This window comes from Prinia subflava, chromosome 9 (genome assembly GCF_021018805.1).
Source record: "Prinia subflava isolate CZ2003 ecotype Zambia chromosome 9, Cam_Psub_1.2, whole genome shotgun sequence".
In the NCBI taxonomy this organism is placed as follows: domain Eukaryota; kingdom Metazoa; phylum Chordata; class Aves; order Passeriformes; family Cisticolidae; genus Prinia; species Prinia subflava.
The window spans coordinates 11,614,319-11,631,331 of record NC_086255.1 but is presented as its reverse complement, the minus strand read 5'-3'; the positions used below and the strand labels follow the sequence as shown (position 1 = coordinate 11,631,331).

At 43.8% G+C, this 17,013-nt stretch overlaps 1 protein-coding gene across 1 annotated transcript in view; it reads right to left on the bottom strand.

The window, feature by feature from the left end:
• The window catches only part of COL17A1 (collagen type XVII alpha 1 chain), a 38,882-nt gene that overhangs the window by 7,068 nt on the left and 14,801 nt on the right, over positions 1 to 17,013 (bottom strand). Inside the window, exons 12-45 of the mRNA XM_063405371.1 lie at positions 16,798 to 16,869; positions 16,382 to 16,447; positions 14,961 to 15,122; positions 14,508 to 14,597; positions 14,315 to 14,359; positions 13,576 to 13,725; positions 12,911 to 13,126; positions 12,574 to 12,612; positions 11,614 to 11,640; positions 11,128 to 11,154; positions 10,575 to 10,637; positions 10,294 to 10,398; positions 9,736 to 9,798; positions 9,308 to 9,343; positions 9,112 to 9,165; positions 8,689 to 8,724; positions 8,454 to 8,489; positions 8,029 to 8,091; positions 7,642 to 7,677; positions 7,209 to 7,280; positions 6,832 to 6,858; positions 6,103 to 6,138; positions 5,545 to 5,580; positions 5,238 to 5,318; positions 4,675 to 4,710; positions 3,896 to 3,976; positions 2,649 to 2,702; positions 2,490 to 2,531; positions 1,730 to 1,792; positions 1,517 to 1,576; positions 977 to 1,003; positions 859 to 900; positions 643 to 699; positions 227 to 274 (exon numbers count right to left, since the gene is read on the bottom strand). Coding sequence (XP_063261441.1) covers positions 227 to 274; positions 643 to 699; positions 859 to 900; positions 977 to 1,003; positions 1,517 to 1,576; positions 1,730 to 1,792; positions 2,490 to 2,531; positions 2,649 to 2,702; positions 3,896 to 3,976; positions 4,675 to 4,710; positions 5,238 to 5,318; positions 5,545 to 5,580; positions 6,103 to 6,138; positions 6,832 to 6,858; positions 7,209 to 7,280; positions 7,642 to 7,677; positions 8,029 to 8,091; positions 8,454 to 8,489; positions 8,689 to 8,724; positions 9,112 to 9,165; positions 9,308 to 9,343; positions 9,736 to 9,798; positions 10,294 to 10,398; positions 10,575 to 10,637; positions 11,128 to 11,154; positions 11,614 to 11,640; positions 12,574 to 12,612; positions 12,911 to 13,126; positions 13,576 to 13,725; positions 14,315 to 14,359; positions 14,508 to 14,597; positions 14,961 to 15,122; positions 16,382 to 16,447; positions 16,798 to 16,869 — 2,148 coding nt within the window. The remainder of the gene's footprint in view (positions 1 to 226; positions 275 to 642; positions 700 to 858; positions 901 to 976; positions 1,004 to 1,516; positions 1,577 to 1,729; positions 1,793 to 2,489; positions 2,532 to 2,648; positions 2,703 to 3,895; positions 3,977 to 4,674; positions 4,711 to 5,237; positions 5,319 to 5,544; positions 5,581 to 6,102; positions 6,139 to 6,831; positions 6,859 to 7,208; positions 7,281 to 7,641; positions 7,678 to 8,028; positions 8,092 to 8,453; positions 8,490 to 8,688; positions 8,725 to 9,111; positions 9,166 to 9,307; positions 9,344 to 9,735; positions 9,799 to 10,293; positions 10,399 to 10,574; positions 10,638 to 11,127; positions 11,155 to 11,613; positions 11,641 to 12,573; positions 12,613 to 12,910; positions 13,127 to 13,575; positions 13,726 to 14,314; positions 14,360 to 14,507; positions 14,598 to 14,960; positions 15,123 to 16,381; positions 16,448 to 16,797; positions 16,870 to 17,013) is intronic.

Below are 17,013 nucleotides of genomic sequence, written 5' to 3'. Positions count from 1 at the left end.
ACAGAGGCAAAACTCTGGCTTAAACGATTCCCAGTAAGCTGGAGAAAGAAAACAGCCAATTCTTAAATTTTCTGATTTAAGGCAAGCTGTGCAAAAAGAGGTTTTGAACACAAATCCCATCAGCATTAGGTTGGCACCCACACTGGTAAAAGTCAAAGGAGCTTTTTCAAAGCCACCAGCAGGATATCAGCATTACTTCTCACTATCAGAGCAATGATGGTCTTACCTCGAGATGCTCCTGGGATGCCAGGTGCACCTGGGACACCTGCATCACCTGGAAAAGAGTGAGGGAGACAGGCACTTGTAATGGTGTGACTGCATGCTGCATACTTAGCCATGTGAAACAGCTGAGCTACATGTTGTCAGAGAAACAACTACCCAGCCCTTGCAATGACTGTTGTGAAATGCCAGCCTGTTGGGAAAGAGCATCAGGAAAAGGCCACACAGCTTTCCTGAGCCTTCTGTGACCTGGTCAAGTGTCTTGTGCTCATAGCAATTCTATTGCTGTGGCCCTGTTTTGCCTGAAAAGGCAGGAGTGAGCACAGCTCTAGTTCCCAAAGGACTGGGTTGTTCCATCCTTTAGTCTCAACCATGCGTGGATGTGTGAGGTCACCCCCCAAAAAAAAAGATTTTTAACTTCACCTTTTGGTCCAGGTGGGCCAGGTGGGCCTGGGGGTCCCTGTAGGGTGACTCTTTCACCTGCCAGTTGCAGAAAGAGAGTCAGAGATTCACAGGAATAAAGTATGTGGACAAAATCCTGGCTCCACAAAAATTAAGTTAGAATGAATAGAGCAGGATTTTGTCCAATTTCAGCCCAAAGACAATGAATTCAAAGGAGGAAAGGGGGCATAGACTAACCGTGGGAGGAGAAAGATGAAAGGCCAGGATCACCTGGTTCTCCTGCATGAGACACAGAAATGAAGGAGCAGTCGTACACTCAGGCAAGCTACCCTGAAACCCACTAAGATCTCCTTACCTGTGAATCCCCGTGGACCTCGTTCGCCTGTGAACAGGGGAGCAGAGGAACAGTGTTAGGATTTGCTTTATTCTCATCAGCAACATCCCAGCCCACACTGCAGCAAATCACCTTGGCCTTCAGTTTGTAGGGGAGAAATGGGTAAAAGGAGCAGGTCCACATTTTCCTGCCAGCTGAGAGTTGAGCTACATTTCACAGGGTCACCTCCTTGCACTGACTTAGTCCACAGTGCATTTTGCAAAAAAGCTGTCCCCTTCAATGGCAAATCTCAAGTTCTGAATGTTCTTGAGTATAACGGGCTTGCAAATTTGGGATCTGAATACAGCAACTGCCTTGACACCAGATACTGGAGGCTAATAAATTTCTTTGACAAAGACTGACTTGTTTTACAGCAGACAGGAATCCTACTTAGTGACAACTGTGCTGGCTTTCTTACAGACAGAGAAAGGCAGGAATTTCTTCTCCTAAACCCTTTCTTCTTTCCAGTCTAAGGTGCTGAGATCCCTCTAGCACTTTGGTGAGGCAGCATGATATACCCACCTTGGTCTCCCTTGGGGCCTGGTGGTCCTGGTGGACCTGGTGGGCCTGTGAAGAATGCTTCTGCAATTCAAACAGAGAGATTTCTTCATGACATCCAACAGAACATGAAACAAGGCTTCTTTGGCTCTTCTTGGTCCTAGCCATATATGTACTCTCTGGAACCCCAACAGGACACTCCCAGGACCAGGTGAGAAATGAGTGGCAAGAACCTACCTGAGGTGGACATGGATGATCCTGGTCTCCCTGGTGGGCCTGGGGGTCCAGGCAATCCTTCTCCTAGACAAAAGGGACACAGGAAGGCTTCAGGAAGGATCACCCTCAGCAGTGTAAGTAAATGAATGTAAGAGCTGCTACATCTCCAGCCACGGCCTTAGCTTGAGGATTTCCCAGTGTAGGCTCTTATCATTGTTTTCTTCACACCTCCATCCCTGATAGTTACTTTTCACTATCATTTGCCACCACAGCAGAAAAGGACAAACTCCTTTCTTTGTGGTACTGGGTGCCTATCCCATCACACACCTAACCTAACCTACTCCCTTTTCCTACTGAGCAGAGAGCAAGGAATAGGGTTTTGCTCCTGTCACATGTCCTCCCACACCTTCCCTGTTCTGGCTGAGAAAGGGAAATCTGTGTTACAGGATGGGGCATGGGGATACGTTCCTCATAGGAACAACCTCCCCACCTGTCTGCAGTTGAAGTTAAGGCTGGACAAGTAAGAAGTAAATATGGATTTGATTGCAATTACTTCCTTTGGCAGCTTGAAAACTTTGAGTGTCTTCCCAAGAAGTATGGCTTTTACTAATTAATACTCTGGCTAGAATCCTCTGCCAAAGCAAATGTTCTTTGTTGGGTAACATCTTGCTGCAGTGACATTGTGTTGGTAGGAACCCACTATGCAACATTCTGCTTCCAGCCCTAGGCCTTGGAAAAAACTCCCACCTTCCAGTTTGACTTCAGGGGAACAAGCTCTTACCTGGGGGACCACGAGGTCCAGGGGGTCCCTGCACAGATTCACCTGATGACAAAAGACACAGGGGTATTAGGGAACAATTACTCAGCAAACTGCATGGCCCAGAAACGTGTCATGGGTGAGCATTCCTTGCTTAGGTGCTGAGCTCTGTATGTTACATACCTGGTGGTCCAGGGGGACCCGGAGGTCCTGCTCGCCCTTGTAAATCTCCCAGCACTGTGCAAAAGAAAAACACAAACAAGGGAAAATTGTTGCTATGGAGCTACTGCTGCTATGGAAACTGTCAATATATTGCTGCTACAAGTTCTTACAATCAAAGGTGGACCAAGATGAGACCTGGGTGACCTAGGTCCAAGATGAAGCAGAGGAGGGAGAGGAGAGATGTGTTTGGCTAGGACATGAAGCAAAATACAGCACTGAGCAGGACATGGGAAACAGGGAGGAGAGTAATGGTTGTTAAGAGAAAAAGCAAAGGACTCAAAGGCTAAAGAAGGAGGGAAAGAACTTCAAGGAGAGGAAATATTCTTTAAAAGAGGCAAATTTTGGGAGGAGGACAGAGATGTTATTTAACAAGTAGCTGCACTGTGTTATCTTGACTGTACTGTGTAAGTACCCTCACCTTCAGGCTGAGGCACAAACTCAAAGTTCAGTGATGCTGTGATCCAAGACTCCTGAATGGAGAACTGGACAGTACTGAAGCATGGTCTGAATCTACATGGCCCCATTTGGATGGTGATCAGGCAAGGATTATTTATAATTTTATGCCCTCTCCTACCTTGCTGCAAACTTGCAGAGATCCCAGATCTTGGGAATAACCAACCTAAGTGCATCACACACCTAGTGTTGCACAGAGCAAGCGCTTTTCTTAGGATGTTGCTAAACCATTCTGTTCTCCAATTAATTTCACCTTAAAATTTTACAATTTTTACAAAATGTTACATTTTTTAATCTTAAAATTTACTTGCTCCCCTGTGAATCCATCCTTTAATTTGAAGAGAGATTATTTCTGCTGCTTAGATTAACGTGCCTTTTCAAACTGGTCTCATCTTACAGATGTTCCTATTGCACAGGGAACTGCCCTGTGTGAACTCAGTGGCTGAAAGCTCTCAGCTCTGTGAGTATCTCCCCTGTTAGTGGCTGCTCACCAGCCACCACTCCTCAGCTTCCCTCTCTGTGATGTGGGCCTGATGCCATCTGCCTCCTTTTGAAAGGATTTTGGGATGCACAGATGAGGAGGGCAGAAGAAGTAGCTGGCATTGCAGATACACCACCAAACACACACACACACACACACTTGCCCCATGTCACACTGAGAAGAAAGAGTTAGGGACATCTCCTGGTAGCTGTAAGCAGGCCTTGAGGCTCTGACACATCTCCAAGCAAAGGAGTGGAAAGGCAGGCCCACTTACTTTGAGATGCTAATGATGAGACTTCTGTTCGGATGGTTTCTATCACTGCTTCACCTGGGGATCCTTTCTCACCCCGTGGACCTTTTTCCAGAAAAAAACAAAAGCAAGTGAAAGGGAGTTATGTAACTGAGAGAGGGTGACATTTTGTATCTACTCCAACAAGAGGTTCAGACTTTTCTTATGAGAACTGGGAGCATGAACTCAGTCCCCAGATCTAAGGGACACTGTACTCAAGTGTGGAAATTACTGCCCAGTTTGCTCTAACAGGATCATAGAAAACCAGCTGAGAAAGGTTCTTAGGGGTCAGCTCTGTTCAGGCCCTTCCAAAGAGATGTCTGTCCAACTGGCAGTGCTTTCACAGTGACATTAATCCCAATTTGGCTCTAGTTTGTTCTCCTGCCTTTCAAAATGGCAGGGGGTATCCAGCTGGGCTATATCCCCCATCACAGAAGGGCAACTGCACTTGAGAAGTGCCTTAGAAACACCAGCCCTCAGAAAAAATAGCATAAGAAAAAAGAAGACATTTGCAGCATCCACATTATGCTGGCTCTTATCACTCTCTTACCACCCTCCTTCCTCCCCTGGGAAAACAAAAAATTATAAAAATTCTTTACAAGATTAATTAAGCCAAATAATGCAAAAAAAATGAACTGAAAGGAAGAAATCTGTAAACAAAAGGCAGAGAGAATGTGCCAAGGGCTTAGAGAATTAGAAACAAAGGAAAACTAATGAATTCCTTTCTCTTAAGAAGCATAATCAAAGCTGAAGGAAAATGGTACCTTGCTGTCCAGGGAGACCAGCTGGTCCAACAGGACCTAGTTTTAAATGAAAAAAAACAAATTTCATCAGATTTTACTGGTTGTATTTTACAATAGCAGAAAAGAATCAATAGAGCTTTTATAAGAACTAAAACTATAAAAATGTAGTTTTCTCCACAACTGAATGGAATTGCTATGGGGTATGAATTCATCAATGTCCCATGTACTACTTGAATTTCCATCTCTGGCAATTAAAATGCTTAGTGCCCCTTGGACTGGGGAAATAAGCAGAATGCCACTGACCACAACAGAAAAGGAATGCAAAAGTTCTAATCCTCCTCTCGCATTCCATACTGTAAACTCATGCACAGCCAGTGTGTGTGTGTGTGAAAGATTTACAGATGCTTGAGTGGGAGTTCTGCTGCCCTGAGCTCAAAGCTGAGACTGCAAAACAAGCGCTTCCTAATTTCAGCAACAGTGCTGGGAGAGGGATTAGACACAAGGCTGCCTTCCTGAGCAGCAATAGAGCTTGATTGTAGTCCCTGGATTTGACCCGTCACTACTTTGGACTCATCAGTACTTACCTGGAACACCAGGGGGACCAGTGGGGCCAGGTGGGCCTGGGGGACCTGGAGGGCCTGGCAGAGTAATAGTTGATGAACCCTCTGTAAAACAAACACATGATTTGCACACAGACACTTACATTCACACCTCCAGTGAATGCGTACAAATCTATGCTTAAGGAATCCCACATCTACGGTGTATATATTCTCCCAGCACAGGGAGCCCCAGTACAGGCCTGACACAGAGTCAAGATGAATTGAGGAGGCACAAAATAACCAGAGAAAAGCCTCCTCTGTCAGAAGTGTGACCTCTCATAGCACTACATACCTGCACTTATGACTTTTCCTGGAGCTCCAGGTTCTCCTAGGAAAACAAAGGTACAAAAGCTGAGCTTCTTTTTAGGCACGCAGGTAAGAGCTATAATAAGCTCAATAACATTGTACTATTAACCATGTGGCTTCTGTTCTTTCTGCCCTTGGTCTCTTGTCTGACAAGTCACAGCACTCAAAGGCATGGGGGGAATCAAGAGAGCTGTGCTAATCCAGAGATGCCCTCTGATCAGCCTCCTAAGCACTACTCAATGGCCTGGATTTATCCGAGGCAGGAACAGCTTCCACTGCAGTCACCAGGCATCTTCCTCATGCTGAGGGCAGAAGGGGCTTCAAAGGTTTGCTCAGAGGAGAGCTGTCAGGCCAAGTCCCTAAGCTGATGCCCTCATGCCCTCCGTGTATGCTCAGGGACGCTTTGGCTACCGTGCTTCTCAAACCTTCCCTTCCCAAAGCCACTAGATGCCACTGTTGATCCAGGGACCTGTCAGTGGAGCAGCTAATCCTCACTAAAATGAAATCCTTAGAAAATGAGCACTGTGGAAGAAACAAAACTCACCTTTAGCCCCTGGTCGGCCTGGGTTGCCTGGAAGTCCTGATACGAGGTAGACAAACAATGTAAAATGGTTAGTGCAAATATTGTTTGCTGTATGTTTTTAAGGTACCCCAGCTGTTTCACTTGTGGGTTTACAGAAGGAGCTCCCTACTCAAGACCCCAGCTTTCAGCCTTTATAAGCAGGTGCCTGAGGACTTTGTAAGCAAGTGGAAGAACACACTGAGCTGGTAGTGTCCCTGGCCTTCCATGGTCCCACTGCTCCCTGGATGATGACCCTGTTTCATAGATTTACCTGTAGCTTCTTCTAGGTTCTGCTACCTGTCCTGAGGCTTCTGGATGAATTCTCTGATGAACTGTCCCACCCAAACCACCTCTGCTTACAGATGTCACATCCTGCTTCCATCTCTATTGCTACATCCTCCCCCTTCTGTTTCTGCTGCTGATTAGAAGGACTTTTCAGTGATGCATAGGGAAATGAAATGTTATGTTTTGGGGAAAGGCAAAATTTCAACACTCAAAAGCCCTGCACGGCTCAAAAATTACACATCTTGCACAAAAGCTGTCTCAAAAGCCAAAGGAGACACAGAAACCTTGGGATAACTTTATGGGTTATCATTTTCCAAAGTGATAACTTTGGAAGCCCTGAGAACCACAGACAGAAAATTACAAGTTTTTTTTGACCCCATATCAAAGTGTGTCACTGATAAATTGGAATATGGTGGAAAAGCCTACCTGGTGGTCCTGGGGGTCCTGTAAGACCTGTCAGAAAAAGGCAAAAACTCTTAAGATGTCTAAAAAATTTCATGTAGCAAAAGGATAGACAGGGAGAAAAAGATTACATTTATGTGAAATTATAGCACACAATTCACAAGTAGTAGAAACTGGCCTAGCAACTGGTATGTAAATCAGCTCATTGCAGCTGATGTTTGCACTGTGGGCAATTTTGGTATCATGAAAGGTCAGATTCTCTGTGTATTTTCCTTCCATCGTCACCTTAAGAATACAGAGATCCTCTGCCAGCTTTAAATTCAAATTAAGACTGGAAATTGACAAATAAATCTGTGTTCCTGACCAAGCAAAAAGCATTTTTGTTCTCTGTATGCTTTTACCTGGCTCTCCAGCATCTCCAGTGGGTCCTGGAGGGCCTCTGGCACCTGGCATTCCCATAAGACCTGGTTCACCTAGGGATATAATCACCATTAACAAGACACAAGTCACTGACATACAATTTACCAAGCCATGCAATCTTGGCTGTCCTGCAGCACTTTCTACCTATTGTATTCTCACAGCCAAGTGGCCATCTCCAGCATCGGTTCAGGGGAACATCAAAGACAGAAGAGTTCCACAGAGAGGTAACTCTGTCACGAGTTTACAGCCTCCTCCATTATATGTCTCAGCTCCATGTTTACAGGTTAACTCTATAGCTGAGACAGAATATTCCAGTACACGAATCTGTTGCCATCTTTCCCCTACCCCTTTTACAAATCAACCTCCTTCCAAATTGGAAAGTACCTCCACTTCTACCTCAAAGGAAACCCTTACCTTTTTCACCTGGCTGTCCATCACGACCAGCTTGTCCTGTCCAAAGAAAGAGATTGTCAGGGACTTCTGAAACACTACCACAGTTATCCTGTCTTCCTCCAAAGTGGAGCACAGCCCTAAACTTAAGAGTGGCTTTTTATCACACAGCCTCTGAAAGAAACTTTGGCTGCAGTTACTGAAGATACAGGAAGCATTAATTAAAAACTTAACTGTAGGACATTTTTTCTGAGTGTACAGACTAATCACAGCTGTCTAAAGGAAAGACCTAGGATCACAACAAGCATGATTCCACTCCCATGTTGTTTCCTTGTCTGTGCTCACAGAAACACAATCTGGGTGGCAGTGACATTGTCTCACATATAAATACAGCTGCTTTCTGGTACCTACCCACAGGTCCTTTAGCCCCTGGCTCTCCTGGAGGTCCAGGTATTCCTCTTGAGCCTTGCTCACCTGCAGCAAAATAGTATGAAAATGAACAACTCTTGGACAATTCTGTCACCAATATTTTCTGCTTTGCAACTGAAAACCAGCACTGACAGGATGTTCAGGCCTCATGATTCACAACTGTCTCTGGGCATTAGAAATGCTCAAGTGATGTGAATACAGGACACGTGAGAGAGGATTTTCCTAAAGCTAAATCCAAAGATTGTTACCAAGATTACTGGAATCAAGAATGGGATCTAGTTGGAATTTTGGTGCAAAAATAAAACTCCTATACCCAGTAACATCATTATAATGTTTCAGAAAGCTGTGATTGGTTGGAATATACATTTATTAAGTTGGCTATTACTCCACTATTTCAATCCACTGACCTGTCATTCCACGAGAACCCTTCTCACCCTGATCACCTGTGGTACAAAAAAGGGAAGCATTCTGTGAGATTGCTTCATTGTAAAATGTTTCCATCAGAGAAAATAAAGTCTGCTTTCTGACAAGAGCACAGAAGAAAAAGCCAAAGATAGATAAGGGTAAAACCCATGGACAGTATCCATATGTAAAGGAATCTAAAGAAAATAATCACTAAAGATACCTAATTGGTCAACATACCTTTGGGTCCAGGGGGTCCACTGGCTCCTTTTTCACCTGAAAGATACAGGGATGATTGAACAACAGTAATAACAAATCGTAAGGAAAAGGCATTTAATGCATCAAGAAAAATCATAAGGGAAATATAGATTCTGTGTTACCAGACAAACTCAAACTGCAAATTCTTTTCCTTTAACACAGTTCCATCCACCCATTTTTCCTCTCTTAGAATGCTCTATTACCTCTATGTCTCCTCCATTTCTCAATATTTGCTAGCAATCACTGACTAAGTTTTGTTTTGCCTCCCTTTTCTTCAGTCTTATGCTTTTCTTTGCCCATAGAATCAAAATGTGACATGGTCAGACCATGTCTGCTGCTCAGAGTGGTGCTAGAAAAGCACCTTAGCTAGTGCTGCTTTAATTGCCAAGGGGAAGAGAAAGATACCTTTAGCACCTGGGAGTCCTGCTTCACCTCTAAATCCTTGTAGGCCAGGAGGACCTGCAGAAAAATGAGATGAGGGGTTTTCATTCATCCCACTCACTATAATGCATCACTGAAGCAGAAAAGCTATGAGAAGCTGTCACTCTGTTTTTGTTCTCCCCAGTTTCTAGATGTCATAGCAATGGAATGCAGCACTCACCTGGAGGACCTTGTGGGCCTGGAGAACCCATCAGACCTGTAAAGAACATGGATTTTCTTTTAGTAACACCACAATTAGAAAATGAAAAAATTGCTTTCAGTTTGCCCAACAGCATCCACAACCCAGCAGTTCTTTAGTGGATTGGGATTTCCCCAGCCACTAGAAGAATTTGCATTACTGTCATCCTCAAAACACGGACAACAAATTTAGAGAACTTAGTCTTTGTGACACTGAGAAAATGTTTTCCACTTAAGTAAAGTAAAGAGACCCAAGCCATCCATCTTGGCTGAGATGCTGGGATGTGTGCTTCAGACCATTACTTCACTTTTCTGGTTACTGCAGAGCAGCTCAAGTGGAACAGGACAGCTGGGGTGTTCATTTACTCCTAACCTCTCTGCTACATATTCCCTCTCCATCTTCACATTTACCTTTTAGGCCAGCAGAACCTGGGGGTCCAGGTGGCCCTGGAGGACCTGGCTCACCAACAGCACCTGCAAAATAAGAGCATGAATAGACAGTAGAATACAGCCATGATCCCATTTTTCCATTATCCCATTTACTATTATTCTTTCATAGGCAAGTGTCATGGATAATCTGCTTGTCACTTCAAAAGACCCAAACAGATATGCATTGTCCAAGAAAAGAATATGAGCTCACTGGGCTTTAGCAAGATGAATCCCCCAGCTTTGATGAGCTGGATAACAGCGAAGAAGATAACCTTGATGGTAAAGTGATTTTGGTTCTATCAGACTCAAACTTGACTGTAAGATCGGGAAAACGAGAACAATCCTTGTTTACCCATTATAAGTCTGGCAAAAAAAAAATCCTTTAGGCCATATTAATTTGTGCTGGGAAATGTCTAGATATGAAATCTGGATTTGAATAGTGAAATCAAATTTTATCACTGAGGTGTTTTATTGATCAGGACCAAAGTCTTGCTTTTGTCCATTTCTGTTTTATCCAACAATAGGACACTTGGTTCTTACCTCTGTCTCCTTTTTCTCCAAATCCAGGTGGTCCTGGCTCCCCTCGAGGCCCTGGTAACCCTTCTCTACCTCTTTGTCCCATGGGACCTTCCATGCCAGGCTCACCTACAGGAAACAAATGCCTTGTAAAATCAGGTGTCTGTGGGAGAGAGGCCTTGGGCAAAAGGATCCATGGCTGGCTCCACTGGGGAAGGCAATGATCACACCAGGCAGGTGTCTGTATTCCCATGCCATGTGCCAGTCAGTTGTGAAAGACTCAGAGCACTGACAGAGATGCTCACCCATGCTTCCCTTCTGTCCCTTTGGTCCTTCTGGTCCTGCATGCCCACTTGGACCAGGAATGCCTGGAAAGAAAACACAGTAAGCATTCGGAGATCTTGACTGTGTACCATAAAAGAATAACATGCAACTTAGGGGAACCTCAAACCTGGAGAGATTAATTTTATGGGGTAAAGAATATACTACTCATAAGGTGAGTACTTGATCTCTTGAGAAGAACACAATACATATAAAAGCATGAGAAAGACAAACCAAGTATTTATGCAGCTGTAGGGCTCTTTCAGTGGTAGACTGGAATCTTTGCAACCCCAAATTCAGCATGTTCAACTAAGAGGAAGTCTGGCCAAGTCTTTGATTGTAACCAACTCTGTGAGCTTATGTGTAGCTCAGCACCAAGGTATTAATCAAGTGACTTAATCTATGCTAAATATTGACTCTTTAGAGAACCACTTTGAGCTAAGTTCAAGGAATTTTGCAAAAAGTGCAAAATTTGTTCTTGCCCAAAGTAATGTAAGTAAATGTTCTCCCTCAAAGAGGAATTGAACTATAGCCCACCTGGGACACCAGGAAGTCCTCGGTCACCTGTAGACAGAAACAGACAGTCAGTGGGGAATAAGTCTTCTCTTTTTCTCACTTTGGCTAACCCTTACCCTCATAAAAAGAAGTTTATGTTCCTGGAATATTTACAATCTCCAGCAATTGTCTCCCTTGTATTTATGCAAATAATTGAATTATTCACACCATGCAAAACCCTCTGGGCACTGAAGCACTCTGTGATTGAAGCAGGTAGAGCCTGGCTTGAGGCATAACTTTCATCCAGGCTAGATTCAAAGCAAGATCTGTTATCTCTTCTACTATGAACTCTTAAAATTTTCTTTGACCAGAAAATGAGAGAGAAAACCCAATCTTCACAACAATATCTGAACTAACAGATAACTTCCATCAGCTTCTCCAAATTCTGGAGTTACAAAACCCCATTGCTATCCAGGCCCTATGACAGGCTGCCAATCTACCTGAGAAAGCAGATAACTCCAGACTCACCTTTGGGACCTTGTATTCCCATGTCACCTGAGAAAAGTGGAAAAAGAAGTTGAATCAAGAGACATCCTATGATCACTCATTCATTTTGTCTTCTAGTTGCTTTCCCACCTTCACTGAAATACCAAGGAGTTATGGCCAAACAGGACACTTCACCCTTGAACAGTAGAGGATCAGACCCAATCTGGCCTTTCACACTGGCTCAATGCAAGATTGGGCCTCCTGTGTTGTTCTGTGTGGGATCAGGCTCTCTCCAGTTTACAGGGCAAACTGGCAGGAACAGGACAGTGGCTGTGTCCCTGCACTCAGCACGGGTGAGGCTGCACCTTGAGTGCTGTATCCAGTTCTGGCCCCTCACTACAAGAAAGCCTTGAGGTACTGGAGTCAGTCCAGAGAAGGACAACAAAGCTGGTGAAGGGTCTGGAGCACAAGTCTGTGAGGAGTGGCTGAGGGAGCTGGAGGTGTTTAGCCTGGAACAGAGAAGACTAAGGGAGGACCTCATAGCTCTCTACAACTGCCTGAGAGGAGGCTGATGAGCTGGGGGTCAGCCACTTCTCCCAAGTAACAAGCGATAGGACAAGAAAAAAAAGCCTCAAGCTGCATCAGGGGAGGTTTAGATTGGATATTAGGGAAAATTTCTTCACCAGAAGCATTATGAGGAATTGGAACAGGCTGCCAGGGGAAGAGGTTAAGTCACTGTCCCTGGAGGTATTGAAAAGACAGTAGATGTGGCCCTTAAGGAAGTGGTTTAGTGATGGACATGGCAGTGTTACATTTATGGTTGGACTCCATGATCTTCAAAGTCTTTTCCAGCCTAAACAATTTTGATTCTTTTTGTTCAAGTATAAACCACCTTCATCTTTCTCATTGCTAATTGCTCCTTGAAGCAACGACCATCCCAAAACTGTGCATTGCCAGAGCCAAGGAATTGGACAGGGGAAGAGAAGGGCTATATGGTTGTACCTTTCTCACCACGTTCTCCTCTCTCCCCTCGGAAGTAGCCTGTAACAGGAAGTGAAGGGGCTGTTAGAATGCATTATACAACAGAGTAGCTACTCATTTCAAGAACAAGGATCCATCTATTTGGATTTGAGGCTACAGGTAGCACAGTATGGTCTTGTGAGTTTCCTCAGTAAATCTGTTTTCACATATACATGAAATTTCTAAAGATGGGAGAATGTTGGCTCTGCTGTTGTTAATCTCTTTCCACCGTGTGCTAAACAGAAGTAAATCACCTTTCCCTTGCTAACAAAAGTAGCATGAGAAACAATGTATGAGTTAATTTTTTGACTCTGCTCACCTCGTTCTATTTCCTTATTCAGCCTGCTCTTCACCATCAACCAGACTGACTCTTCATTTTCATATGGGAAAGTTGAGGAGGGTGAGTTACCGTGAAGAAAGTCAACTCTTGAAACAGACTTTTCTAATTTTGAATTCCCTTCGTTAATTGCCAGGAGGCCACCATTGATTTTTTCCAGGTCTTCCACACGAGATTTCAGCTTTCTCACTTCTTCAGCTGGAATGTTAAAGGAAAATGCTAGGGATTGTGCTGTCAGATATGCATGCCTGAACTATCTGGTGCTATTGCAGGAATATGGCAACACTGTGTCACATACTTATGACCACTGAGTTTTGCAGAATTCTTTGTGTCTTTTTTTTTTTCCCAGCAGGGATATCTGGAATTTAAATGACATCTTTGGAATCTATCAGTCTCAGAGCAGTAGACCTCGGATCTCAGGAGCTTTCCTATGCTACTCACCCCAAGACTATACAACTCCTCAACAAACATTGTATTCCTTATCCACTCTTTCTGCCCGTTTGTAATATCTCAGTGGCAAGTCACCATCAAGCTGAATGTTTTCCCCAGTTCTCTGTCTTGGTATCTCTGGTGCTTGGGCTTGCTCCCAGCTTAAATCCTCTGTCTTTCCATACCCCTCAACACTTTTTTCCTCAGTTATTTCTTACCCAGAGCAATGAGTCCAAAAAGCAATCCAAGGAGAAACAACCAGGCTAGAAGCAAACCCAGGAGCCATTTCCACCAGCTACAGCACGAACCACAGGGACACCAGGATGGTGCTGATCCAATTGCACCTCCTGCATCACCACTTCGTATTTCTGGAAGAGGGAAGGAGCAACCTCTCAGTTAATGAAGAGTTCCTTGACTTCAGAATTAAGAATCACTTACAATAAAGATACCAAGGTCTCATCCATTATACAAAGAGCTATGGAAAAAATCATTACACCACTCTGTGCACATGGTGAGTGTAATTCCAGTCCCTATGGAAGCTGGGAACAGTACTTCCAAAGGGAATTCAAACAGGGGACAAAAACACTCAGTGCACTTTAAAATAACAGCTGGAAAACATGGTCACATAGGGGCATTTTTTTTGTACAGATCTGAGCCATAAATGACAGCAATAGCCAGCATGGTCTGTCTGAGCTCTCTCTTCCCCATAAATTTGTCCCAGTAGTAGGATGCAGCTGGACTGTCAGTTATCTGTTTTTCTCTAGTCATGACAAAATACCCCAACTGCCCACTTACCTACAATCAAATCACTGGTACCGATTTCTCAGGTAGCCTCCTGAATATTCCCTCCCTCTGATTCATTGCTCAGAGATCACTCATGTCCCTCAAAAACAAATGCTTTTTTGTATATTGTCTTTTGGTGCTTCTTCCAATGGAGGTCTGAGTTGCATCACTTACCTGCATAAGTTTCTTTGTCCCTTTTTGGCATGGATTTCAGCCCTCCTGTTTTAAAAACAGTAAAAAAGGTTTTACAGGTTTTACGAGTCTTTCAGTGCATGACAAAATTTAGAGTGTGGGCTTGAAAGGGAAAGGTAGTAAAGCAGGAAGAAGGAGAAAGTTTTGTTGCATTTCCACAGGAACAAACTCTTACCATTTGCATCTGATTTTAGGCCAGTATCTGTAGCATAAGATGAGGAAAATCCCTGCTTCTCTTTCTTCAAGGTGTCTTCTACAAAAGATCCTGAACAGGAACCGACTATAATTAGAAACATTACACCAGAATTTAAACCAAGCCTATCTGTTTTATTGATAAAAAGCATATTTTTCTTGGGAAGACATAATAGCTCTGCCTGTCTAAACCGGATTTAGGATTTTTTCTCTCAAAGCTCCTGAGGTTTGTGAAATATCCCGAAGCATACTCTGGAGATCCAAATGCAAAAGCCAGACCCAGGTTTCAGCTGGGTTAAAAGCTGCCTGCCTGTCAGAGGTTCTTGTATGATGTATATAAGCCAGGTGTAGTGCCCTGGATGCGGAACTTCCCTTATTATCAGTCTCCACTTCTCTGCCCTGAGAATAACCACATGTCCTGAAAAAGGGACATTACCTCCATTAAGCCCAGTGTTAGAAGCACTAAAGACTTTGCCAGTGTCCTTTGTCATGACCAAGAGCTCCATCTCCTTTGCTGGTGCCTTCTCTTTCTCCAGCAGCAGGAACTTGCAGTCTTTGCGCAGAATGTCATCTCCCTGGGAGCTCAAAACAGTTCCTCCTGGAACAGTTGTAAAAGATGGTAAAGAGGAGATGAGTGTGGGCCACTGAGTCCATAACTACAAGCTACATCACTTTTGCTCATAAAAGCAGGTGGTCACATTGTGACCAATTGTCACATTGCCTTGCCACTATAATAACAGCCCTATAAAAGACACTGGTCACTAAAGGTAACAGGAGAGCTGTGCATGTCATTAGGTTTCTTTGGAGATGTGCATTTCACTGGTAGGGGAGCTCCTGCTGCCAGAAATGGAGAACATCTGGAATTCAATCCTATGTAGAAGTGATTTGCTCAATGTGCTCTTTGCTCCTCATACACACCTCCTGTGGAGTCAGAGAAATGCAGCCTGAGACAGATACTCAGGGGTCAGCAGAGCCAGCACAGCTCAGACTGAGGAGCCCTTCAAGCACTGCCAAGCTACTCTGTAAGGCACAAAGCACTCCAATATCCTGGGAGCCAGGCAGGGTTAGGAGACAGTGAACTGAAGTTTCCTGAGCTTTGGCACAGGCCAAACAACGTTCAAAACCATTACTGTGGTCACTCTTGTGCCACTAGGCATTATGAAGTATGTCAGGAATGGTGTGCAAATATGAATTTGCACACTGACACAATATTGAAAACCAAGATAAACAGAATCGTATTATTCCATTACTCTAGCAGAACCTGGAGTAAACCTTTATTAGAAATGTTATTGATTGTAACTTCTGTGGTCTTCACATCTATTTTTAAGCCTCGTCTTTGGGAGTCCTTGGATTACAAGACAAACTTAGCTTTCTTTACACAGAAAAACAGAAGTCTAATTTATAACTCTCAGAATTGCAGAAAAGAGCTGGAAAGGATGAATCCTAACTGTTCAAGGACGAAGGGATTCTTATTGAAAAACATAATCTCATCCTGTATAAGACAATTCCTTCATTTTTGAGTGGTTGAAGCTGGTACAACTGAAAAATGATTTTTAAGAGCAACCTTGCCTTCAAAGGAAGTACAATTTCACATGTGTGCTCTTTTATCCAGCTTCCTGCCTGCTGAGCAGAAATAGCTCAGAATTAAACAGTCCAAATTATTACAGAGATCTGAATCAGACCAGTTCATTTGCTCATTCTTAGATTCTAACTCTCTTTCTTTTCAGAAATGTACTGGTAGGAGATCTGGCTAGTGACAAGTTATGCACCTGAGTGTCGCTCAGCTATGCTGAATCTCTAACTCATTTTTATGATATGCTTGTACAAGGCATAAACACCTGTGAATAACACACTCACCTGCTGAGGCAGACACACCAGTGCTTGCCGTGGTGTTGCTTTGAGAAGTGTTCTTCATCCCATATGCTGCAAAGAAGAAATTCAACAATGACAGAGAAGAAGGATAACAAGGGATCTACACATACTAAAGCATTTCAAAAACCTTTTCTCATTCAGTGTTCCTAGGACAACTCAAACAACCAAGGGTTTCCCCACCAAGCAAATTTCTAGTGCATCAGCACTGGGAGCTGTTCCTGCACATGCAAAGCAGAGGAAATGTTCTTCAATATCCATTCATACCACACCATGCCACACAAGAAGATGGTCATGAGGGGACCTCTGTCAAGATGAACTTTCTAGTCACTACAGAAAAGATGGGAAAAGGAAGCACACATTGGTGACCCTCACACTTTCTCTAGGCTTACTTTGTTACTGACCTGCAGAGGCTGCTGTAGCATTCTGGGTTGCAGAAGAGGAGCTTGGAGACAGGTTGTTTTGAACTCCAAATACTGCAGAGAAAAACATTGCAATGAGGATTATAGGAGTTCCACAGTACAGGTGGCATTCTGGCTAAAACCCAAACAAACCAGTGCTACAAAAATAATGACCTCTCCCAACAAATTTCACCACGTTTATGGAGACACCACAGGCTT